Source organism: Mus pahari, chromosome 15 (assembly GCF_900095145.1).
Source record: "Mus pahari chromosome 15, PAHARI_EIJ_v1.1, whole genome shotgun sequence".
NCBI classification, from domain to species: Eukaryota; Metazoa; Chordata; class Mammalia; order Rodentia; family Muridae; genus Mus; species Mus pahari.
The window spans coordinates 59,330,540-59,357,275 of NC_034604.1; the positions used below are offsets into that span (position 1 = coordinate 59,330,540).

At 46.4% G+C, this 26,736-nt stretch overlaps 1 protein-coding gene across 6 annotated transcripts in view; it reads left to right on the top strand.

Moving 5' to 3' along the window:
- The window catches only part of Znf532 (zinc finger protein 532), a 107,397-nt gene extending 80,966 nt beyond the window's left edge, over positions 1–26,431 (top strand). For all 6 annotated transcript variants that reach the window (XM_029546830.1, XM_021214564.2, XM_029546829.1 and 3 more), the window contains 3 exons: positions 20,413–20,525; positions 23,040–23,205; positions 24,444–26,431. In XM_029546830.1, the coding sequence (XP_029402690.1) occupies positions 20,413–20,525; positions 23,040–23,205; positions 24,444–24,938 (774 nt within the window). In that variant the 3' untranslated portion in view covers positions 24,939–26,431. The remainder of the gene's footprint in view (positions 1–20,412; positions 20,526–23,039; positions 23,206–24,443) is intronic.
- Positions 26,432–26,736: the final 305 nt, after the last annotated feature.

Here is a 26,736-nt window from a genome sequence, read left to right on the forward strand (position 1 = left end):
TCCTGAAAGTTCCCTATACCCCACCCCTGCCCCTGCTCCCCTACCCACCCACTCCCACTACTTGGCCCTGGCCTTCCCCTGTGCTGGGTCATATAAAGTATCTGGGTTTGGTGGCTGATGATGGGATGGATTCCTGGATGGGGTAGACTCTGGATAGTCCATCCTTTCATCTTAGCGGTCTAGAGTCTTTTAAGTTGACAACTAACTCTGACTATTACACTTGGGGGTCTGAGGATTGAACTCAGGCAGTCAGGCTTGCATAGTAAATATCTTTACAAACCGAGCCACTTTGCCCAGGTAGTATATATTAAAAGTTTAATTAAAAACTTTTAAATGTACTGAATTACTACTTTATTCATTTAAAAAAATCTTTAAAATATTTTACTTTAAAAAGTATTTTAAAAGGAGAAATGGTTAAAAGGAAGAATGTCACAGGAATGCCTCAGGTAGACAACCAGTAGAAAGGTGGATCATTTGCTGACATTGGTAAAACTCTTTTGAGTGTGGCTGGATTTAACAGACTTTTGCTGATGAAGTCTTTATAATTTTTGTTATTATTATGTCTTGGGAGGGTGTTGTCTGTGCCACAGTGAGTCTGGGGTCTCGGGGGACCTTGTGGAGTCACTGCTTTTCTTCCATCTTTATATGAGTCTGGTGGTCCAGCTTGAATCTTCAGGCTTGCACGGCAAGCGTTACCCACTGCGCCAGCCATCTCCCTGGTCCCTGATCATGAGCACCTGGGGTGAGTCCTGCTTCGGCTTTGTTATTGCTCCACTCTTGGCCTCACAGTGCAGCACATCGCAGGTGTCTCTGAACTCCCCAATTGAAGTCGTTCTCTTTACATCAGTGTTTCAAGCAGGAGCGGGGCTTTTGTGTTAGCCACAAGCACAGAGCTGGGGTACAGGTTTGCAAATTAAATAGTTTTCCAACCAAAGAAGGCCTTTTGTCTTTGGGGGGTCTCTGTACTCTTTGCCATAAAATTAGGTGATTGGTGTCATTTCCCTGATGAGCTCCAAGCTTGAGTCCTTCTTCAGTTTCAGGTATGTTGTATCTCCTGATGTTTTTGGGGTTTTTTTTTTTTGTTGTTGTTGTTGTTGTTTGTTTGTTTGTTTTGTTGCTCTGTGGGATCCTTTTAGGGACCTCAAATTAATATCTACTAAATGAGATTATGTCTGAGGTCATTCTCATAGATCAACCATTCTGTAGTTACAAGAGTTAATGCTATATAACACAGAAAGTAAGTTATCTATATTTGTTCAAATCTTTATGATTAAAGAGTAGTCCATGATAATCATTTTCTCATTGATTATCTGATGTATGAGTACACTGTAACTGTATAGATGGTTGTGAGCCACCATGTGGTTGCCAGGATTTGAACTCAGGACCTTCAGAAGAGCAGTCAGTGCTCTTAACCTCTGAGCTATCTCTCCAGCCCTGCTAAGTTGTTGATATGAAGATTCTGAAGCAGAGGGGCTTGTATGGTTCATGAACCTCATGCCATGTGGACATGATTCTGTTCCTTTTAATGTGGGAGGAGCCTAGAAGCCTTGGGCTTGGATGCTGCAGTCCCACATACCAGCAGTGTGGCCTTGTAAGACAGCAACCACCCCCTCCAGTTTCCATGGCCTGGGGAATGGAAGCAGTTCTGCTCACCACACAGGCTCTTTTGAAATTGGTGACGTGACGTGTTTTTATTAGATGGAATGATTTTATAGCTATTATTTTTCAGAAATCTAGACTACATTTTTAAAAATTATACTTTATTTGTTTTGTGTGCATGCTGTAGCAGACATGGGAAGGCCAGAAGACGCCTTGGAGGAGGATCCCAGGGATTAGACCGTGGTCATTAGGATTAATGGCAGGTGCCTGTACCCACTGAGCCATCATACTCACCCTAGAATATCTGCCCCTCCCTGAAACAGGATCTTGCTATGTGTCCCAGCTCGAGGTCCTGGGATGATAGGTGTGCAGCATCACACCGGTTTTAGATTTTTAAATTTCAAATTTTACACAAAAGAATCTTTGTATGATAAATGGTTTTCCCACCCTTTATTATTTCTGACTAGCTGGTATTGCCCTCAATGGGTAGGCAAGGATGATCCTGAGCTCCTGATCTTTCTGCCCTAACTTGAGGCGTGCAGGAGCATGGTTAGTGTCTGCAGCGCTGAGGACTGACTCAGGTTACAGAAATTGGGCAGAATTTGCGTTTGCTCATTGCCCATCTTGGGCACTGTTAACATTTTTGTGATTAGAGGACATGGCAGGAACTTGGACATCCATCATCAGTGATGGAGGACAACCACCAAGTCTCCAGACATAGTCCAGATGTTCTGCAGTCATCCTCTTCCTCATCCTGTGCCTAGTCTAGGCCTTGAGTTTGTGCTCGGCTGCTTGCTCTCCTGTCTGCCTTCATGGTGACTGGTTTTAATATGAGATTCTACAACTTGGGCTTGTCTGGTGTGTCCCTGGTGATTTGTCATTTGGTTTTGGTACGGATGCCACAGATCTGATATTGTCCTCAGTGCATCCTATTAGGACGTGACCTGGTGGCTCTGTGACTCACTCCTGGGTTTGTCAACTCTGAACCCTTAGTTATTTTGGGGACCATCAGGTTCCTTCATTGTAAATTGCTATTTTCCCAGTGCTTCGTGGTGAGATAATTGAAGATTATGCCACTTCCTGTTTCTCTTAGGCTTTGTCCCTTTGCTGTGACTGTTGTCTTCTTCATGTCGGCAGCAGTGGCCATGCAAGGCCGGCCTTGTGTGGCTTTGCTCTGTCGCTGTGTTTCATTGACTCCCAGAGATTCACAAGTAAGAGTAAACTCAGTTTTTAATCAAGGGCTGGATGGACTTACACCTAATTATTTTCCTCCCCAGTGGGTCTACAGCTCCCGTGTCTTCTGGACAAGCTTGTCCCAGAATGTCCCCTTTGTCATCGTTACACTGGGAAGTATAACTGGGAAAGTGACAGTTGTGGATGGAGTTAGCAGGAGGAGCTCAGCTCCGTAGTATGAGATGGTGATGTCTTGGCCTGATAATTGTGTGTTCTCAGAATTAGAATGAGAAACTTTGGACAATATGTCCAGCTATTGGAAGGTAGCTGTGTGTGTGTGTGTGTGTGTGTGTGTGTGTGTGTCAGTGTCAAACATATACACACATACAGAGAGGAAGGAGGGAGAGAGAGAAGAGAGATTATTTAGTACAAAGTCCTACAACTTGGACTTGTCTAGTGACTATACAATGCATATTCTTTTTAAATCTCTGTGTGTGTGTGTGTGTGTGTGTGCATGTGCATGCACACATGTGGATATGCTGTAAGTTCATGTACGTATGTAAAGGTCAGGAACAACCTCCAGTGTTGGTCTTCCTGTCCGGCCATCTTTGAGCCAGGACCTTGTGCTTGCTGCTGCATTTGCTGGGCTGCTGGCTTGTGAGCTCTCTGGGATTGTCCTGTTTCCACTCCCATCTTGTCCTAGGAGCCCTGGGATGGCAGATGGGTGCCACCATGCCTGTCTTTCTGTGCACTCTGGGAATCTGAACTCATGTCCTCAGACTTGCAAACATTTCATTTAGCCCTGGGAAGAATTTCTGATAAAGATATTTAGTTAAGTAAGGAACACACATGCACATTGTTTTAAGGGAAAGTTGGGATTGTTCACACAGTGCAATTAACAACCAGGGTCTCAATAAAAAAGCATTTCTTTTCACACTTGATCTAACCTGTGGAGGGAAACAACTGGGATGAAGCCAGTGTGTCAGCAGGAGAGCTGCAGAAAGCAGCGAGTCTGGCACAGGGCTTCCTCTTAGAGCCCGACCATCTGAGCTCCCCAAGTCAACAAGCCGGTCTCCATGGGAGTGGATCACATGTGGCTGATTTTAAAGCTTCCAGGTGATTCCAGTGGACAGCCAGGGTTTAAAACATCTGAGGTTCTCCGTGTAGCATCCCTCAGCCCTATTGCATCAGCGCATGTACTTAATACAGCACCAGGCACCTTTGCTGAATTCTATTCAGGGAAGGTTGATCCCAAGCACATAAGCTCACAAAACTCCACCCTGCATTTCTTCTCGATGGTAAATTGGGAGACCCAAGTGCAGGGAAATAGCACATTTCACAGGAGTCGTGTGAGGCAGTCTGATGCGTGACTATAGGTGATCCTAGGATGTCTTCATGTCATTCCCTCAGGGTGTGAACCCTAGTTCAGGGCAAAGCCAAAGATATTACCATCAAGTTTTATTTTTGTGCATATGTGTATGTATGTGTATATAGGCATGTGTGTGCTAGTGTGCACGTGTAGAAGTCAGAGGGCCACTTGTGAAATGTTTCCTCTTTCTTCTGTGTGTGGCCCAGGGGCTGAACTTGGAGTATCAGGGTTAGTGGCAAGTGCCTTTACCCACTAAGTCATATGTCAAATGCCAGAGATGCTGCCCCTTGCTCTCTCTACGGGGTGTGGATGATTTGCAGTGCATGCCATTTTTCAGTCTTTGGTGGAATGGACTTTGAGATGTAGCCGAAGGAAAGAAAGGGCAGTGGGAGAATGGTAGGCAGGGTGCCGGGCCTGGACAGAGCTGGGGCAGGATGTGCTGCTGGCTTGTGCCTTTGAAAATGATCGTGTGTGTGTGTGTGTGTGTGTGTGTGTGTCACTGTCCAACCTGGGTCTCACTCATGTTTGTAAAAGGGACAGAGCATGGTTTCTTCTCCCTGGCTTTTATCTGTGGGTTAAAAATCTTATTTTCCTTTGTCTGTTGCCTTTAACCTTGGATGCTCCCTTTAATGATGACCATTGACTATGGACAGAAAAATAGCATCTGGCTTGCACATTTTCCTCCCAGATGGTTTCTTTTTTTTTTCCTTCTTTAGTGGGTGTAGTTGATACTGCTAGCATGAGACCTGAGTTACTTTAATATGTAAATGTGCAACAAAAGTAGTTTTGTCTTTTCTTTTTCTCAACTTATCTTTCAAATGTGAGGATGTTGACTTTCTGCCAAAATCATATCAACTTGACAACAGGTTAAAAATTCAGTTTATACTGTCCTTTGATTTAGAATGTGATCGCTCGGTGGTTGGGGAGATGCAGTCAAATTGAGTGCGCAGGCTGTCTGGGTTCAGAATGTGGCATGGTAGCAGGGTAGGCCTGACGTCCATCCCCAGCGGCAGGAAGGTCGCCGGCACAGCTCTGCCCCTGCTTCTGTGGAACAGTGACTTCCCTCTGGGCTTTATGTTTCCATCAGATTTAAATAGATGGTTAAAAACACAAATTGGTTTGTACATTAATGCTTTGCACTAGAAATATGTATCCTATATAATGATGGTCTTATGAAAATTCATTCATTTTGGCTATAGACCTTGATATTTTATCAGTATATTTTATTATAATTTTATGTTGTTATTATAATTTTATGTTGAATATTTTACAGTTATATGCAGTTTTGTGGTTAATATGTTCATAAGAATCGTTATAATTTACATTAATGTATTTTATTGGGGAATCATTTTATAGAAGTCCTCACTTGTTATTTTAAGGACATAAATGGCTTGCAAAGGTGGTGTTGACAATTTTTAAAGAGTACAGAATACACCCCTAGTTATTGCTTTGAGTAGTTACAGGGACAAAGCCAACCCTTGCCAAGGACCTCTACAGCATTTACTCTACCTTGGGACCTGTCACTAGGCTGCCATGGCGGGGAGAGCGCCCGCTCCTGCAGCTGGGGTGGGTTTCTAGCCCCTGCTCCAGGGCACTGTGCTTGCTGACGGGCTGGGCAAGTCTTAGTGGCGGTTTTATTCTCAGTGATGTGGAGTCGCTGTGGATCGGTCAGCAGACACCCGTTCTGTCTGGTTTGTAAAGCCCTTCCCCGGTTTTGAAGCTTTTAAAGTAGGGATAGAAAGGTTCGTGCCTTGTTCTGTTGTTTCATGTTGGTGCCAGTCCCATTCCTTCTGCCCTGCTTGCCTTCCCGCCTTTACAGAGCCCGGCCCACAGTCGTGGCACTCTGCCATCGGCCACTGGTTAGACTGGCCTCTCTCCTCCCCCCCCCCCCGTTCGTTCTTTCCTTTCCCTTTCACTCCCTTACCTCAGGTGCTCATCCTCTGCTCTCACAGCTACCCTCTAAGAGTGTCATGACCACGCACCCTCGCATGGACTGAAGTCGAACCTCCTCTGAGGACATTGGTGATCTTTTGTCTTTCCAGGTCTAGCTCTTTTTTCTTAACATAATTTCCTACTCCATTAGTTTGGCTGCAAACTAATTTCATTTTTTTTTCCTATACAGATGACTAAAATCCCATGTGTATGTGCACCACATGTTCTTAATCTGCTCATCTGTAGGTAGACACCTAGGCTGTTTCCATTTCTTAGGGATGTGAGTGATTCCGGGAGTAAACAGGGATGTGTTAGGATCCCTGTGGTCGGACTTTTATATCCTTTGCGTATATGCCCACGGTGGTCTAGCCAGGTCGTATAGTCTTATGAGCTCCACGTTTAGTTGTCTGTGGAGCCTGCATGCGGACTTATCTATATCCCCACACTTGCCAGCATTGGTTTCTGTTTCTGAGTGTCCCTAGGTGTTTACCTCAGCCTTTCCTAGTCACCTTGAGGTGCTGGCAGGTTATGTCATCACCAGTGAGCGCGTGTCATTCTTGGGAGTGACAGCCCACTGCCATCCCTCAGCTGGGACCCAAGGCTTTTCTGGGGTTGTTTGCAGTTGTGGGGAATAGCACAGCAGGATGTCAGTTCCTGGGAAATCTCCTATGCTTTAGAACTGCCTGTCTTTCTTAGCAATTGCCCATAAGGATTTGGATGTTGTGTGGACTGTGGCCATCCTGCAAGTGGTTTTGAGTAGTTTCTGTAGAAAGGAGCTCTTTCTACAAAAAGTTTAAGAAGCATAGAGGAGTATGCCAGGTAGCCCCAGCCTGGCAGCAGGAGTTCCCTGCCAGCAGGGGCCCTCTGGCATTGCCACCCATGATTGTTCTTTCTGATGGTAGGGTTGTAGGTGTTGGGGCTAGTGCTGGGACACTGGGCAGGACCTGGGTGCCAGCTTCTTGTCGGTCACTGTGATACTTCATGCTCACTTCTCCCCTCTTGCTTACCTGCTCCTCCTTCCCCAGGACCTCTGCCACAGGAAGTAAGGTCAGTGGGTGGTGGAGAGAGAAGCTCTGCAGGGGAAGCAGCTCTTCATCCCCAGAGCTTGGAAGGCTGGCCCAGCAGGAAGGCGGGTTGGGAACATGACTTCAGTTTTAGGATCTGATAATAAGTATAATTTTTCTAGTGCTGCAGATGGAACCTAGAGCCTTGAGTTATGTTGGGATTATCAGCAAGAATCTAGAAAGGCCCAAGCTTGCCATATATTATTATACTGATTCTAAGCAAAGTGAAGGATTTGGACAGGGGTTCTGAGTGTGAGGGTGTAGCTCAATTGTGGAACATTTGCCTGGCTCACACAGGGCTCTGGGTTCAGTCGATAGTGCATCCTCATTCCTACCCCCAAGAGAGTGCAGCTCTTAGTTACCCTCGCCCAAGAGGAGAAGCTGGGCGATCAGAACAGGAAATTGAAAGAAATTGAAGTGACAAGCCCAGTTTCTGTTTCTAAAATACACGGATTATTCTAAGGCACAGAAAAATAAAATTAAATAAAGTGCTCAAGAGAGATGAAGTTATTTGAAAGCATTACACAGAGAGGCCTGTGGCTCCTGTTCTGCTTCTTGTTTGTAGCCAGAAGAGCTGTGTGTCAGACAGAGGACTTACGTTGGGATGAACTATCTGCTTAGATGTCTGCTGGAGCCATGAGAGAGTCATTTCCTATAAACTCCTGAGAGTTTCTTACAAACAAGGTGGAGTAGAGGTAGACCTATATTTACTGGCATTCATTTGTGTATCTTAGAGAGAAGGACACAGCTTTCTTAGCAGATTATAACTGTTTTCCCATGACTTGTATTGAGTGTTTTTAGCAATGTTCATTGTATGGGTTATTGAATATGGAAGCCCCAGGTCCAAAGATATGCAGTGAAGTTACAACACAAAGCAGTAAGACAGATGCTGTGAGTTCTAGTTGGCAAGTCAGTACCTTGTGTTTTAAAAGCCTTAGGGGCTGGGATGCCCAGTGCTGGAACAGTCGGGGGTGGGGATGGGGTGTCCCAGTGTCCCAGTAGGATCCTCAATAGAATTGGTCCCCTGTAATTGGAACCATGTATAGCAGCCCCAGTGCATCCAAGGGAATGGGTTCTGGGGCAGACTTACTTACTTACTTACTTACTTTCTTTCTTTCTTTCTTTCTTTCTTTCTTTCTTTCTTTCTTTCTAAAAGATTTATTTATTTATTTATTTATTTTATATATACGAGTACACTGTAGCTGTACAGGTAGTTGTGAGTCTTCACGTGGTTGTTGGGAATTGAGTTTTTAGGACCTCTGCTAACTCCAGCCCAAAGATTGATTTATTATTATATACAAGTACACTTGTCAGATCTTATTACGGATGCTTGTGAGCTACCATGAGGTTGCTGGGATTTCAACTCAGGACCTTCAGAAGAGCAGTCAGTGCTCTTACCTGCTGAGCCATCTCACCAGCCCCATACTCTGTTTCTTTTCCCTTACCAAAATCTAAGGATGCTCCAGGCCCCTAGGCAATGTGATACAGTAGCTGTGTGCTTGACACGCCTCACCTGCGAGTTTCAAATGATCTCAGGATGACTGAAAAGTGGCTACACAGTGAAATAGCATGCAAATGGCTGCTATGCTAATAGTTGCCATACTACTGCTTAGGAATGGTGACAAGAGAAATGTGTCTGCACTTGTTCAGTGGGGGCAGCCACTGCTTTTTGTTGATGCTGTTTTTTTGTTTGTTTTGTTTTGTTTAAAAAAATGTTCCAAATCTTTACTTCTGTGCTTGACTGGAGCAGAGTGGTAGAACCTCCTGTTTGGGAGCCATAGCAAAAGAGCCCATTGCAAAATGCCCTTGGCAGATCCCAGAATGTTCTCTGGCCACCCGACAGCTGTCAGAGCAATTCTAGGTCCTGGTGCTTCTGCGTGTATGAGTCATCATTGCTTAGGCCTGATGTGTGGACCCTGCCTTCTTTTGCATCAGTGATGCAGGACTGCTGCCACATGCCATTGTCTCCGTCATCATTGCTGCTCTAGTAGTTCCTTCACCCAGGGGCGTGCTCTGAGCTCCTCATGGCCACCAGCAAGCTCCCCATTTCACTGTGTGTACCTGCGGTAGCCTTGGAAGCCTGAGATCACCTCCCAGATTAGGCCTGTGCTCTTTGTAGATCACAGTGACGCCCACCCGTGGATTAGCAAGGACACTGTACACGTGGAAAGGAGCAGTCCAGATGTACAGCTAGCTGCTACTCTCTCTGGTGTGCTAAGCTGTTGAGGCTGACTTAGACTCTCAATTTGGCCAGAGGCTGTTACCGTGACCATCTGTCATCCAATTCGGTAACCAGAGATTTGCACGTTTAATTTTATCTTCCTGCTGGGCAGACTGAGGCTTCGATTAGAAGAGCTGGCTGAAAGGGCCTGGATGTTACTGTGAGGGTTCGCTTGGCAGAACCAGACGACCCTTAAGAGAACCCAGCCTTAGGAACCAAGTAGCATCTTTGCACATGAGGTATAAAAGCACACACAGCACATTAAAGAGTCTGCACCCTTTGCGGCCTGAGAGCAGAAACTAGGATGTTTCAACACAGTGAGTAAGATGTTTACAGACATCCTGACTCGCCTGCTGCGTCACCCGCCTGCGGGGCTGATGGAGGAGCAGGCTTTCCTGTTTATTTCTAGTAAGCTGTGGAGGTGGAGGATGTCTGGATTCTGGTGCCCAGACAGGCGTCCTGCCATGGGTCAGTACCAGGCCGTACTTTCTGGTGTAAGGACAATTCTTATTAAACACACCACCCACAGTCAGGCTCTGAGTTCATCTCCCTGGCACAGACAGCCATTTGTTTTTGGTCCTGTCTCCAGCTTCTTGGTGACTTCCTTGAGCTTGGGTTTTGTTGACTGGATGCTGTGTCCCATGTGGGGCTTGTTATATAGCAAGGCTTTGACTCTGCCAGACACATACACCACTATTTCCCCTGCCACCCAGACCTCACATCCCTGCCTGTGCCCCAGGCGTCCTCCCTGTCCCCGAGATCCCGAATGGCAGCAGGCCCAGCAGAGTGTAGATGAAGGGCAGTCTGGTCTCTTGGGCCTAGAAGAGCCAGGGTTAAGTTTGCCGATGGCTGGAGATGGCTGTGTCCCTGTTGTGTCCCAGGACTGGGGCTCTGCCACAGTTGAGTAGGCTCACATGAGTCTGTGTAAGAAGGCAACGTCACTCGTCATGTCCTAGCAAACTGTTCTGAAGTCCCCCTGGCAGGGCAGCTTGTCAGTGTGCAACACTTAACACACATTTCCACCTGTGGGTTCACTGGGATGGGCATCTAAGCTGTCGTGGGGATGGTAGAGGAAGTGACAGCCACTCTATGGGGCTGATTTAATATGGATTTTTTTTTTTTTTTTTAAATTGGCACTCATTAGTCCCTGGGAGGTCATAGATTCCCACTCAGCCCTGCTTTATAAATAGGACAGTTGTAGATGCAGGAGCATGTAGCCCCTGTGTGACAGCCAAGGAGGGTTAGAGTGACCACCCTGTCGGGGGAGGATGAAGCCTTACTTGGAAGCAGAGGCTCAAGCATTGAGGAAGGTTCAGTCTGACCATGGGAATGTATCCCGGGGTGGTTCAGGGGAGGACAAAGATACCCCATGGAGCCTCACCTCTTCCACAGGGATCTGTGGAGCCATCGCAGGCAGTTCTTGCACAGGGCGTGTGACACTGGCTGGGACTCCATCCAGCTGTCCTGGTTCTTTACACCCAGCATGATGGCTGATTGTACCTACCGACAGTGCTTCACAGCATAGTTTATTTAGACAGTTGGAAAAGCACTGTGTGGTGGGGGTTAGGAGCACTTCCTGGGGGAGTAGCCTTCAATGCCATTTAATGTTCACCTTGGGGACAGTCATGTTTATTTGCTTATTTACTTCTTAACGTTATTAACAGATTTCATGCAACTCATCTGATTTTAAGGTGGTGATTGTTTTGAAAAGGAATGTTCATTTTCTCTTGACTTGAATAATCACAACCACACACAGACATTTAAAAGGGCTGTCTAGATAATTTCTAATTAAAAAGGATAAAAAAATATTGTATGAAAGATTGTATTAGAAGGTGGATGGGCGGTGGAGAATGTACAACCTGGTGTGCCCAAAGCCCTGGGTTTAGTCTAGCACTTCACAAAGCGGCCTTGGTGGCACATGCCTGTGATCCCAGTTTGACTTGGAGGAAGTATGGTCAGGGGGTCAGGTCATGTAGCTACATTGTGTGTTTAAGGCATGGTTGGTCTACAAGAGATCCTGACTCGAGGGAAAGAAAGAAGGGAAGGAAGACAGGCAGGCAATTTCACTAAGTTTTCCCAGTGGTTCCTCTCTGAAGGTGGCTTCTCTGAGAACAGACAGCTCATATTCTCCATCTGTAGCAGACATTTTAGAAACAAAAGAAAGTTCAGAGTTAGGACCTACTTCTGTGTAGAGTTAGGACCGACCTCTGTGTAGAGTTAGGACCGACCTCTGTGTAGAGTTAGGACCGACCTCTGTGTAGAGGGGAAATGAGGCCAAGAGTGGGTAGATGATTGGCAATGGAGAAGATTTACAGTCACATGGCATTAGCAAATATCGAGAGCTCAGAAGGCACACGGTGCATTCTGGGGCCCCATCCCTTCCTTCAGTGTTCACCTAAAGGAGTCTCGTGAGAAGTGTTTGTCCTGAATACCAAGGGAGGGGGGGTTTCCCGAGGGGTTTGTGAGGAAGGACCCCTGACACATCAGAGAAGGGACTTGTTTAAGGTCTGTAAGAGGGACCTGAAGTCCTTCCGTTTCAGCCACTGTTCAGCAGGGGAAGAAGATAACAGGGAGCCTAGGTATGCGTTGGTGCCTGGGATGCTCCGGTGCCTGGGACTGCCCTGGGATGGAGTCCTCCTCCCAGGCAACTAACTGTCTGGTATTGCCCTGAGCCTGGATGCTGAGGGCCGGCCTGCTTCCGTGCTTTCTGTTCTGCACTTGGCCTTTCGTTATTGTGTGTTTATCACCATAATGCATTGTAATTTTATAGTTGTACAGTGACTCCAACAACGGGTTTTATGTTTATTTTGTTGGCGCTCGCGCGTGTGCCTTCTGAATTCACGCTGTCTCAGAGGTTTCTCCAGAACTGCTGTTTCAGCCTGTGGAAACCTGGGTAGCGTGATTAATTTGAACACTCTAATTATCTTTCTCAAAGCTTCCATGTGTAGGCAGGTTATACTGTATGCACAAAAAAAACACACTATCTTGGTCTATTCTTGGAAATGATGGAATTGGGACAGAGAGATCACATCAGTTCCCAAGGTGTTAATGACTTCCTGGGAGGGTTTAAGGGTTCATGGCTGCGGTCTAAATGTTCGGGAAAGGTTGCCCGTCCGTTGTCTGTGGAAAGGGTCCTCTGCCCGGGGAGCAAGGGTGACTGGGACCAGTGGGTTTGTTTTTTACCTTTCGCTAATTGTAACTGGAGTTAACATGTAGGTGGACCCAACAAGAAGGAAACGTTAAGACCCACACAACAGTGGTTTTCACAAGTCCAGACGTCAACCTTAATACTAAGCAGTGCTTGTAATGCTGCCTCACTGAGGGATGCTCACAATAATTTGAAGTGAATTAAAAATTAACTACTAAGGTATTATTTATGTAAATCTCGGTGCCTATCTTATAAAAAAAACTTCTTGTTTTATAGAAAACATCGTTTTTAGGAATATACTAGATTTTAGACTTAATTAAAGAAGTACTGGTTGGGTTGAGTATCACTTGTCCAAAATGTTGAGGGCCAGCACTGTTCCAGACGGAGGGCTTAGTTGGAGTGTTTACGCTGACTCTGCTGGTTGGTTTTCATAGTGGGCATGCCCAGTCTTTTTCTTTCCCTCTATGGCACGTCTGCATTCCGGAGCTGTGTAAGCAGGGCACTCACATGTGTGAGTTACTCACGGGAATGTGTAACTTGCAAGCAGGTCTCTTCTGTATGTACCACTTCTGTTTAGGAAACATTTGCCACATTGCAGTGTACCCGCTGTGAATAGTATAAGTCACAAAAACTGAAACCCGTCTGAAGAAGGGAGACATCTTGGAGGAATCACAGACAGAAGGAAAGGAAGTGTTCCCTGAGGGCTGCTTTGGATTCAGGTCCCAGCCAGGAGTTTGCTCATCGAGGCCCTGTGAGCGCAATGAACGTTACCATACCGTGCAGATGCAAGGAAGCAGATGTGAGGGCTGCACCTAGGTGGGCAGTTAGGAAACTAGGCACGTGTCTCAGAAGAAGGCCTTCCCAGAGGATTGCTGAAGGATATGTGGGAGGAGCTTGAATGTAAACCAAGCAGCTTTGAGAGCTTGTGCATGTGGCATAGACTGACAGGAGGACCAGTGGCAGTCAGCAAGGAGGAGAGTGGGACCATGAGGGGCAGGATGTTCCTGGAGAGCACTGGAGGCTAGCTGGTCACAGGCTCCATTGTGGTTATTCAGTAGGGTGTCAGAGATGGGCTGAGATACTGGTGTGACCCCCACTACTGGAAGGTCCCCTTGTTGCTCAAGTGCCAGGTGTGGAGGTATGTTGAAGAGCAGCAGGGGCCACTGTCCACTGAGCTGCCTGGGGCTCTTTTTAAAAGACACACTTATTCTGTGTGGGCACAAGTGTGGAGGTCAGAGAACTACTTGTGTGAGTCTGCTCTCCTATTACCATGTAGGTTCTGGCACTGGAACTCAGATTATTGACCTGGCTGCAAGCACCATTACTTACTAAAGCATCACACAGGCTCTCAGGAGAGTCTTATTCACCGATCCTAGGTGGGGATCTCTGATTCAGCTCGCTCTCCTGTCCTAGAGTTGGCTGACACCTGCTTCCCATCTGTGTAGACCTTCAAGGGCCTTTCATAGCGTACCTAACATATAACTTTTAAACCCTCCCCCCAAGACATCAGGCAAATCTTCCACCACAGAACTGCACCCTGATTCCCAAGTGTGACTTGAGTCCCTCCTGTCCCCAACTCTACTTTTCTCCGGACCTTCCTTAGTTAGTAACTGGGAATTCTCTTCTGCTGGGTGCCTGTGCTAATACATATGGATGGGCGCTTAACTTGCCCCCTCCCTGCTGTCACCTACACTCAGCCTATCCACCAAGGCTCCCAGCAGCTCTTCACCTTTGAGAACTCTGCCACATCTAGCCATCTTCCCACCCTTCCCTCAAGCCCAGGACCTGTGTCTCTTCCTTGGAGTCATAGAGGATGGCTCTTCAGATTTCAAACTCTGCAGAATGACCCATTTACCATAGGTTCTTCACGTGACTCTCCACTTCAAAAGGTGTCTTGTCACATGCATGGTAATCTCCAACCCTCACCATGGAGCCCAGACCTTCTTCTGTGCTCTCCCTTCTCCCTCCCCTCTCTCTAGAAGTCTACATAAAGGACCTGATTGGGTAGTTCACAGATGGTCAAAGAGTATAGTGTTGGCCGGTCAGCCTTCCTCAGACTTACCTCACTGACCACCGGAGGCACTGGAGAGCAGGGGTCATCCTGGAGATGGGTGCAGAAGCACTCATGAGTGTTGATGGATCTGAGGATGCTTTGTCAGGGAGTACCAGAGAGCCTCGATATTGTCACAGCTTTTAAGCTCCGTAGACAGTGTTTCAGAATAAGTGGTTAACTACAGAGCCATTTATCTGTACTTCTCAGGCAGCTGAAATAATACAGAACATCAGTTCTGGCCTGCTTATGCAATGGATCCTCCAAAGTTTCTCTCAACACATACTGTATATATTACAAGTAAAAATACCCAGTTTTATAAACATAGGTAAAAATGAATATATTCAGAAAAGAAGTGTTATGAAATAAAGCTTTCGATTTGAGCAGTGTTCGATGGATGAGGTTAGAAGCAATCATTAGTCTATTTTGAAGTCAGCATTTATTTTTAATTTTTACATTTAGTAGGGCGTGTGTGTGTGTGTGTGTGTGTGCATATGTGTGCGTGTGTGTGTGCTTGTGTGTGCCATGGTGTGGGAGTGGACAACTTGTGGAAGTTGGTTTTCTCCATTTCAAACTCAGCTCATCAGGCTTGGCAGCAGAAACATTTACCCACTGCTTTGTTACATTTATTTATTTATTTATTCATTCATTCATTCATTCATTCATTCATTCATTTATGAGCCAGACTCTCAGAATCATGGGGATGGGTGTTTCACTTGGGGGTTGGAGGATGGACGGTGTGAGCTTCAGCGGGCCTGGAGGGTCTGCCCCCTCTGTCTAGCCCTATCAGCCTCCTGCTTATCAGCTCACCCAGCGTCCCACAGTCTCTGTGCCGGAGTCTGCCATGCTCGTATCCCTCCTGACCTATGAACACTAAGCTGTGCTTGCTCTGTGCCCGACCCCTCATCCCGACCGTGGCCTCTGATTACTCTGTGGGCTTCCTGGTAGGTTTCCAGTGCACACACGTAGATTATTGGAATAGTTTGTGTGCTGAGCATTTCTTAAAAAACAAGGCTCCCGTGATGAGTAACTGGCAGCTTCGGTTCCCAGAGAGCATTTGGAGGATAAAAACACCCAAGCACTCCTTTAAGAAAACCCAAAACATTAGAGGTTAGATTGCCTAATGTTTTCAGTAGCTTTATTCATCATCTTCTGCAAACTGGCAATCATGATGTCCATCAACTGGTAAGTGGGCCAGTGAACTAGGGTATAGCTATATAAGTAGAACATTTATACAACTAGGGTATTGCTCTAAGAGTTGAGCATGTCTCTGAAGTGAAAAGGAAAATAAAGGAGAATTAGCCATGCGTTGTTCTGGGTGCCTGTTACGCTGTGGGGTGGCCCACTTGCATGACAGGTACACAAAGCAAAATGAGAGGCATAGAGAAGAGGGTGTGGCTGCTGACAGGGCTGAACACGAAGGGCCTGTGGGAATACGGAGAGTAACATGCCCGTTCTGTATCTTGATTGACATAGCCTAATTCAACTGCATCTGTGTTTTCTAAATACTTTGTATTTAATTTATATACATATATGTATGTGCCCACTGAGGCCAGGAGAGGGTATCAGACCCCCTGAACTGAATTTGCAGCAGTTCTGAGCTGCCTGATTTGGGTACAGGGAATTGAACTCCAGTCCACAGGAAGAGCAGCCAGCATTTCTAACCACTAAGCCACTGCTCCACCCTTTTCTTTGTGAGGCAGCCTTGCATAACCCCTCTTTTGTCTCCCACATGCTGGGATTAGAAGTGTGAGCTGTGGTGCTCAGCACTATACAGAATATAAAATGCACCCGTGTAAAATTGTACCTCAGTAACCCTTACAATTTTTTTTTTTTTGAGGCAATCGATCACAAAAGGTTTGCTTTGCGTGTGCACTGTATTCACAGGGCTCACAGAATCTAAACATGAAGGAGCACAGTGGGGTCTTACTCCTACCCCCGAACCCCTAAAACCTATAGCCATCCCATCTCCATGGGACACTTTGCCTTTCCCTGTCTTGTTACCTGTGGTCAGCTGCAGTATGAAATCACTAGGTGGAAAATTCCAGATGTGGACAGCTCATAGGTAGCATGGTGAATGCTTGCCCTGTCCCACCCGGGAGCTGAATTGTCGGTCTGTCTAGTGTGCCCTCCGTACCTGGTGTCCACCGTGAGTCACTAGCTGCCTTGGTGATCACCACAGTGCAGATGTTTCACTGACTTTCATTTTAGTCATGCTGGTCTCAGCACGTGGGTAGGGCGCTGCCAGTTCAGATGAACCAAAGAAAGACTTAGGCAAATGCATGAGCTCTTTGAGACTTGGACACATTCATAGAACTTTTAGGAGCACACATAACTGTTGTTTTATTAGTTCATTTCTTACTGTGCTTAACTTGTAAATTTAATAAGGAGGAAACGCACAGTTTGTGTTTCATACTGTGGTTTGCTGTAAGCTTTCAACCTTGTAATGGGTTTGTGGGGCTAATTAAGTTCACTTTCCGCTTTTGGGGAGTTCATTGTAAGTTAAAGGTCGACTTCCTGTATAGAAAAGGGCAGCGCCCACTCAGGCATCAATGCTATCTGAGCATTCAGGCATCCTTCGGGAGACTTCAAACGTTCCCAGTAACCAAGTGTAGGGAGTCAGGGGCGTGCAGGGAAGACCTACCATGTACCTGGACCAGATCCAATAGACAGGTTCAGAGTTTAGAAGTTACCTTATGAGGGGCTGCTCCTGTGGCATGCATCCTTTCTTGGAAAGTGTTCCGATGGAGTTGAAGTTATGTGTCAGTGTGGCTTGGGAACATCTGGGTGCCATTTAATCAGTTGTTATGCTGCTATTTCCTGATGGCTGTCAAGGGGGCTTCTTGAGCATTGGTGGAGCATGGGCCTTGCTTGTTCTCATTAAATTGTAAACCCTCATGTTCATTTAATCTTGAAAGGCGTTTTGATCATAGCCAGTGCTAATGGCGATGCGTGTTACAAGAGTAGCCCCTCAGGAAATAGTGGTGTGGCTACCTCCAGAGATCCGGCCTGTCCCACCACACCGAGTTTAAGTGGTGCTAAGGAGAGTTTGTGCACATGGAGCGAGCATTCTGCCAACTGAGCCAGAGCCCCAGCCCTGTCTGTCATCTTGAAATACAGTTCAGTTTTATGTTTTCCTAGCCTTGCAGGTTGCTAGCTCTGTGAGAAATAGACTCAGAACAAAGCTGCTCCTCACCTACTATCCCCTGCGGCATCCCCACTGGCACTTCCTTATTAGGAGTTAGTACAAAAAACATTAAACCCATCACCATAGAAAGTCCAGTCTGAGGCCGTCCAGTCTCCCTGTCCCTGTGTGCTCTTGCAGTGCTGTCGTGTGTTCCATTCTCTGAGTCTGCTGTTTGACAGAGCTGTCTTTCTATTAGAAAGCAGACTTGTGTCTTAACTTCAAGTTGATCTAATATATACAAGATTAATAGGGATTAGGTCTTTGGGTTTTAAAAAAAATATTGTTATTGAAACAACTATTGGTTGATGATTCTGTGCTTAAAGCTTTATTCTGAAGTGGGTATTTGTTCCCTCTTGTTTGGCTACGTAAGTGGAGTAGGGATAATGGTTTGCTCTGTGTAATCAGAAACTGCCTATAATCCTAGAACTCTGGAGAGTGAGGCAGGAGATTCATGCATCCAAGTTCAGGCTAAACTACATACCTTGTCTTAAAAGAAAATAAAAATTATGGGGAAAAAGTCAGAGATGTCACGTACTTTTCTGTTGCTGTGACAAAAACACCAGGACCAAGTCAATTTATAAAACATGTAATTGGGCTCATGGTTTCAGAGGGTTCAGATCCATGATGGCAGGCAACAGGAATAGCTGAGACTTCATATCTTGGTCCATAAATGGGGGCCGAGAAAGGCATACTGGGAATGGAACCCAAAGCCTCAAAGCCCCCCCCCCCCCCAGCCATGGCTTCCAGTCCTTACTTACCAAACAGTTCCACCAATCAGGGACCAAGTATTCCCCAAAATGGCCTGTGGGGGGCCATTCTCATTCAGACCACCACATCTTTCTATTCCCATCAAATACTGGTACTTTTAGTGTTAACATGGAGATGAGAATTCTTTCCTTTGCCTTTGTTTGGGTTCAAAGGTCTTTTCAACACCCACCAAACCAGTGTGCTTTATTTAGAAAATTGAGCATGGCATTGAACATTTTTAACCCCAACACTTGGGAGGCTGAGACAGGAGGATCACCGTGAGTTTAGGGACAGCCTAAGCTAGACAGCTTATTTTATAAACAAACCAAATCTGTTTCCCTCTGTGCTAATGTAACCGAGGATATACAGGGTGAATATTTCCCAGTGTTTCCTCAGCTCTCCATAAGGAAGGCACTATTGTGTGCTGGTGGCTTTATTATTAGCCAGGTATCTGCATGAGACCACACAGCTGTGAATCACAGCCACTTTGGTCCTATAGAGCCAGACTCTCACCTGCTAAATGGGTTTGATGTTTACATATATCAGATGATTGCGTTTAAGAAAGTGTCTCTCCATCATTTGTACTGTCACTAGAAATAAATGTCTCTCACATAAGGACTGATCCTGACTTAATGAAGGCTGAGCCAAATTTGGCCCCATGCTGGAGAACGACAGCCCTCCTGTAATATGGCAGTGTTTGATTTTTGACTGCTTGATACATGTCATGCCCAAGACTATCTTTTAAAGCTAAACCTCCATTTGCTTCAAGGGTCCTGTGCAGAGGGACATCTGACTGGCACAACCGTGCCTCTCACCAAAGTGGGAAACTTTTTGTATGTAGTACTTGTGATTTAACTGGGGCCTCATGCACTAGATAAACACTCGACCGCTGAGCTATACCCAGCCTGGGAACTTAAGTATGAAAAGAGTTATTTTACCAGCAGCTTTAAAGTATTTTTATCCATTATGATATCTCACATGTAAACACTCTCTCATCCACATTAAAAGTTAGCCTACTGAAAGTGCTATTCAAAGCTCTATGTTCACATGCATCGTACAAAAACAGGGCTTTCTAGAAGACTTCCCTTCTAGAACTGAGTAGTAATCACTGAAGAGCAAAAGCTTTAAATGTTTAAAATCAGCCAGTGGTTTAACACGGCACATTGAAAAAGGCGGCGTTCCCATTTACAACAGATCAAGTGATGGTTTTCCTTCGTAGCTATTGAAATAGTAATTTTCTCAAAAATAATATTTATATTCTATAACAAATACCTGGCTATTTGTGTTAGATAAAAAATGCAAATAATTAGGGTGTGAAAAATTCGACCCTCCTAATATGAGCTGCGTCCTAGATGACCCACTGCTGCACTGTGTTGCAATTTGAGATTTTATTTAAATGTGTATGATTGGTTTGCCTGAATGTATGTCTGTGTATCATGTGTGTGCAGTACCATAGAGGCTGGAAGAGGGTGTCCAATTCCTGCAACTGCAGTCATAGACAGCTGTGAGCTGCCCTGTGGGTGCTGGGAATTGAACCCTGGTCCTTTTAACTATTCAGTGGGTCTGAATCACTTCTCTCCAGCCCTATAGAACTTTATAGTTTTATTCGTTTTTATGATATTGTAGGGTTGACATAACTCAGTGGTAAAATAGTTACTTAGCATGCCCATGTTCAGGATTGATAACCAGTTTAAAATGCCAGTTTAAATACGTCAGGTGGTCCAGTCCCAGTGGTGCCCACCTTTTATCCTAGTGCCTGGAATCAAGAGGCAGGTGGATATCTGTGAGTTTGAGCCTGGTCTACAGAGTGAGTTCCAGGAAGGCAGAGCTGCATAGTGAGACCCTGTGTAAAGAACCCGTCAGCCCATCAGGTGACTTGTACCTCCATGGTCTTAAGGGGACCTCTCTTCTCTCCCACACAGCAAATGAAGAAGCACCCCTGCCGCCAGTGTGACAAATCTTTCAGCTCCTCCCACAGCCTGTGCCGCCACAATCGCATCAAGCACAAAGGCATCAGGAAGGTTTACGCCTGCTCGTAAGTCTCTCAGTCTGCTATGCACGCACAGAGAAGGAATTGTGACCCAAAAAACTTCTCAGTCTTTGCCATTTACTCCCAACTCTTGCTCTGCTCTGCTGTCTTGTGTATATACCACTTTGTGCGTGTGTTCCCCTTATCACACATAAAGCAGGAGAGCGGTGTTACACACACACACACACACACACACACACACACACACACAGAGTTTGTCTTTGGGTGTGGCAGGCTTTCCAGGTGCACAGTGGATGAGATGCCCCTCACTTAGTGACTGGGCCATGTGACCATGTAGATTTGGGGTTGATTTACAGTGGAAGGCTCTCTCCCAGACTGTGGCCATCTGGCTGCATGCAGCCTGTCCCCTAAGTTAGAAGCTCTCACTGTTGGCTGGGCTCAGATGTGAGGGACTGAAGTGGTCAACATAAACTCACCCACCAGCAGTCAGTCATAAGCTGTCTCTTGTATGAGATGACCAGGTTGTGGTTTATTGTTAGTGGGAAATCTGTATGCTCACTCAACCCACAGGTGTAAAGTAACTTGATAGGAGAAAGCACTGCTCCTAAGAAGTCCAGGGACTGGAGAGATGATTCAGCACTTATGAGCACTTGTTCCTGCAGAAGACTTGAGTTCCTAGCACCTAGGAGCCCAGGAGTGCTTCATGGTGACTTACAACCATTGTAGCTTCAGTTCCGGGAACCCAGTACTTCTCTCTGACCTCCACAGGCACCCAGTATGCATTTGATGCACACACGTACATGCCCGTAAAACACTGACACATAAAAGATAAACTGAACAAACTAATTAGGGGGGGGGCAGGAAGAGAGGAGGAGAGTGTGCAAGCACAGAGCCATCATGGAACGCAGTGATTGTGGTCAGAGCCAGGTCCCATGGGCCTTGTGGTGAGGGCATACATGAGGTACGAGGGTTTGCTGTGCCTTGGGCAGTTAGAGGAAGTTTTCTAGGTAGGAAGTGAAAGTGTGGAGCCATGTGTGAGGTGACAGCATCCCATAAAGTCTGTGTCAACACAGTAAGAGCATTGTCAGTCACATGATATCCGCGCCGAGAAGATGGAGAAGCCTGACATGGGCCTTCCGTGACAGCTGCTGCTTTTCCGATTTTTTTTTTTTTTTTTTTTAAACTTCTTCCCTGTCTTACTAATAGCCAAACCCCACACGGGAACTGGTCTGATGCCTCGGTGAGGCAGGGTGTTCATAAGCTTCACAAGCCTGCAATACGAGTTCAATCCCCAGAGCCCACCTAAGGGTCAAAGGGAAGAGCTGATCCCATAGGGTTGTCTCTGGCCCTGTACATGTACCGTGGTGCCCCCGCATGCATATGTGCACGCGAGCGCCCACACACACACACACACACACACACACAGAAGAAAAGAGAACAAATCTTTTATGCTTGAGAACATTTCTTGCTGCCACCCCACAGAGGGAGGACCTCTAATATGAAGTCACCAGCATTTGGGGACTGTCATTAGGAAATCCCCAGATGCCTTTTGAAGATAACAAATGTGGTTCTAAAGATGTGGATGCTCTCATCCTTCACAGTGCAGTGAGCTTTATGCTTGTTTGGGATTTGGGGGGAGGTGCATTTAGAGACAGGTCTCACTCTTTAGTCTAGGTTAGTCTCAAACTATAATTCTTCTGTCCTATCTTCCTGCTTTTAGAACAGGCATGTGCCAGCCTGTGGTCTCAGTGCTGTCCCTTACGTTTGAGTATCCATAGTCAGTATGGCCATTAACCAGTTTAAAGCTTGCTTTTGGACTGTTTTAGGAGAATAGTAAGTCAGGCAGTGGTGGTGCACGCCTTTAATCCCAGCACTTGGGAGGCAGAGGCAGGACGATTTCTGAGTTCAAGGACAGCCAGGGATATACAGAGAAACCCTGTCTTAAAAAACCAAAAATCAAAAAAAAAAAAAAATCCCCCCCCCCAAAGGAGAAAAGTAAATCTAAAAAAGGAAATCATCTTTTTAGTATATAAAACTTTAAGTAATTTACCTCTCATGGATATCTGCATTTTTGTCTCATGAATGAATAAACATTTCCAAGTACAAACACAAGTTGCATTTGTGCTTTGAGGAATCCAGGTTAACATTCATTGTGACATGCAGAGAGGGCAGGGATCTAGAAAGGGGCCATCTGCAGCCCGGGGCACCTCCTGTGTAAATCCCTAGGGCTGTGCTGTGCCACTGTGAAGAAAACAGAAAATCCAGTATTCTCCAGTTTTGTTTTGTTTTTTTTTTGTTTTTTGTTTTTTTTTTTTAAGATTGAAGCCATCTAGAATTGCAAATTAAGTAAGCTTTAGCCAAACCTACCTACCTATTGATTGAATTTGCTCTTTTAATCAATACCTTTTACAAAACCTAGGGAATTTCTCAGTAGGGAATGGGAGTCACAGCACTGCTTGTTTTATTTGGAGGCCCCAGTGTCAGCTCTGCCTCCCTGAGCCTCTGCAGCGAGCAGCCTTCGGCAGCTATAGTTCCGCTCTCTCTGTCTTGTGCTTGCAGACACTGCCCCGATTCCCGGCGTACCTTCACCAAGCGGCTGATGCTGGAGAGGCACATACAGTTGATGCACGGGATCAAGGACCCTGACGTAAGAGAGCTGAGTGATGACGCTGGTGACGCTACCAACGAGGAGGAAGAGGAGGCAGAGATAAAGGAGGATGCCAAGGTCAGACATCTCAACTCTGCTCTTTCGTTGTCACCTGTGCTGACGAGTGTCCCTGTTCACTCTCAACAGCATTTTGTGTAGTTGTAGCTTAAGTCAGATCTTGTCAAGTACTACAGTAATCCCTTGTAGCCCTTCCCAGCTCCCAACTGCTCCTGAAAGGTAATCTCTCAAAGGATCTCTTAATCTACCTCATAAAATTATATATTTGACTTAGGGAAATTGTCCATTAAAGAAATGTATTAAGCACATGCTAGTGACTGGCTGCGTCAGCAGTGGCAGGTGTGCAGAATGACTCTCTGGAATGGTAGATCAGATCCCACACCCAAGCTGTATTCTTCTCTTTATGGGTAGTGAGCCTCTGTCAGCTGACGGAGTGTATCTGCAGGAGCCCACGCACATGGCACTGGGTATTCTGCTTGCTGTTAGAGTTACAGAAAGCACCACACAGCAGTTTTTCCTAGCTTTGGTGGCAGGATCAGTCTAGAAGAGGCTGACGCAGTTTCTCAAACGACACATTAACAGCAGTCATTGATCGTGTACTTCCTTGGGACAGAGTCAGGTAGGTGTGGTCTTCCCCACAGCAGAGGCAGCTGCAAGTGTAGGCCATAAGAGTGGTGCCCTACAGAGGATGCAGAAGGGGAGGCCTTTGGGATTTAGAAGGCTAGGGAAAGGGAAGAAGGCAGCTCCAGAGGGGACATGTCACAAGGAGGACTGGGACAGTTGCTGGGGCAGGAGCCGGTGCTAGGTCCTTGGGGTCTCTTCCTCATCTCCTTTAGTCGTAATAAAACCATGTGTCTCCCATGAGGTGTTCCCCTCTGTCTTCCTTAGCCTAAGCGTGCTGTGTTTCCCCTTTCTGTGGAACCCACTGTCCTCGAAGCACACAGGCCTTGCTCCCTCCTGGGCCTAGGCACTCAGCTCCTGGTTGTCTGGACGAGGCCCACTCATCACCTGCCATTACAGTCCTCCCCGTGTTTTCCTACTTGAGCCCTCCCCACACCCTTGCTTTGTCTTCTGAGGTGTGAAAGGCCTGCGGGGCTGCTCCCCTGCATCCCGAGGTCATGAAGGCACTGCTGTGCACACTGACACGGAAATGCTTCCTATTTGTGGGGTGAATTCACACCCTTAAGGCCTCCAACCCTACTCCGTCCAGTATCTGGTTTCTTGTCAGGCACAGAACCCACCATCTTCAGTTGTATCTTTTTGTTTGTTTGTTTGTTTTGGTCCCCCCCCCAACAAAGGTTCCCAGTCCCAAGCGGAAGTTGGAGGAGCCGGTTTTAGAGTTCAGGCCTCCCAGAGGAGCCATCACTCAGCCACTGAAGAAACTGAAAATCAATGTCTTTAAGGTCCACAAGTGTGCCGTGTGTGGCTTCACTACCGAGAACCTGCTGCAGTTCCACGAACACATCCCGCAGCACAGGTCGGACGGCTCCTCCCACCAGTGCCGCGAGTGCGGCCTGTGCTACACGTCCCACGGCTCCCTGGCCAGGCACCTCTTCATCGTGCACAAGCTCAAGGAGCCTCAGCCGGTGTCCAAGCAGAACGGGGCCGGGGAAGAGAGCCAGCAGGAGAACAAGCCCGGCCCCGAGGATGAGGCCGCTGAGGGGGCAGCGTCAGACAGGAAGTGCAAAGTGTGCGCCAAGACCTTTGAAACAGAAGCTGCCTTAAACACACACATGCGGACACACGGCATGGCCTTCATCAAATCCAAAAGAATGAGTTCAGCTGAAAAATAGCCACAGAACTTCCAGGAGGACAACCCCCATCCACATAGGAATGGAGAACAAGAGGTTTTTGTTACCAAAAGTTGGCAGTATAACAGTTACCAGTACTGTCTAGGCTGTCGCAACAGACTCCCTGTCCTGTCCTCACACCTCTGCAGATGTGTCCCTTCCCATAAGTGTTAAGGCAGTATTTGAGTTTTAAAGAGTTTGTATATATTTAAATAACATTTTATACTCTTTGTTACATGTTTGTATCAGTATTTAGTGGAAAATGTTTTGAGGTTTCTTTGTGTGTGTGTCTGTGTGTGTGTGTGTGTGTGTGTGTGTGTGTGTGTGTGTGTGTGTGTGTCTTAGGATTCTCTTTTTTTGTACTGTTTCTTTAAAATGGAGTTCTTAGTAACAGGGGCAGTTCCTAAATTCAAACCAACCATTTTGTATGTTACGAATTTGAATGAGTTCAATAATTACAGGCTATCATGCCTTTTTTTAGTGTTTTTAATTTTTAGAACTGGCCACATAAATTGTAAGTGGTTGTGGGTCTCACAACACTAGCAACTTTTAAGTGTCTTAGCACCACACGCAGCGTGCCTGCTCCTAGCAACCGAGGGCTCCAAGGGCAAATCACCCAGGTGAGGGTGTGGCCTGAGCCACCCCTGACAGCGTCAGCCTTACAGGCCCCGCCTCTCTCCACAGTGGATAAAAGAGGCCAGGGGTCCAGCAGGGTGTCCTTCAGTCCATCTGGGAGAGTGAGGAAGAAGAGATCCATAAAGGGAGACAGTGGAGCCGGCGAGTTTTCTGGGTAAATTCGTAAGGCTGACTTCCAGGGCACGAGGAGACAGGCTAGGAAAAGGGCAGGCAGCCTGCGGTCAGAGTTGAAAGGCCTCGTTAGACCTGTAGCTCTCTATGTCAGGTTTTGTCATGGAACTCACCAACTGTTCCGAAGACGCATACTACAGGAGTATCAAGTGTATCTCTGGCTCTTGACAGGAACCAAAGGGCAGGGTTGACTTAACCCTTTGCTGTCTACACAGTTGGGGTTTCTTGTTCTGGGTGCTACTGCCAAATGTTCTGGTACTTAGTCGAGATGCCCAGCCTCACCTCCGACCTAGCAATGCAGCAGCCTGTACTCTGCAACTGGCCATAGACGAGCCGCCAGGCTTCTAGAGTCTTCTCAGCACCCTCTCAAGGTCACCTGACTGGAGCACTGCCGACGTGTTCTTGGTCACATCCCTGTATAGTTCTCTGGGAAAGCTATATATATTTTGGTTATTGTTTTGTGTTTTCCGTTACATTTTATATCTTGTATTTATCGCCCGATATGTTTTGTACTTTTGTTTTCTTAAAACAAAGAAATCCATGTGTGTATATAGAGACTTGCATGCTAGACTGTAGTCAACGTTTGGTTCCTTGAAAGGTCTTGCTGCTGTTGGGTGTGCACCTTACACCACCGCGACTGTATTCAACCCATTTCACATGTAAATAAATGAGGAACATCTGGCCCTTGAGCTTCTTCAAGAGAGTTATTGGTGGGTCTCTGACATCATACAATCGGGGGAGTGACTCATTGGGGAGCAAGCTGCAGAACACTGCAGGCTTCTTTCCCCTCTGAAGAATGGCTTCTGGTTCTCATCAGCGACCAGCTCGTCGCTATTCTGCCACTCTCTGTTGACGACATGGGTACAATCCAAGGGTGTGAGATATTCCTCGGCTTGAAGTGTAGTTGCTGTTACGTGTCAAATCCTCACCCACTTGTGTCCACTGCACTTTCACACGTTCCTGCATTTGAACCTTGCAATAAAGCCTGCGTGGC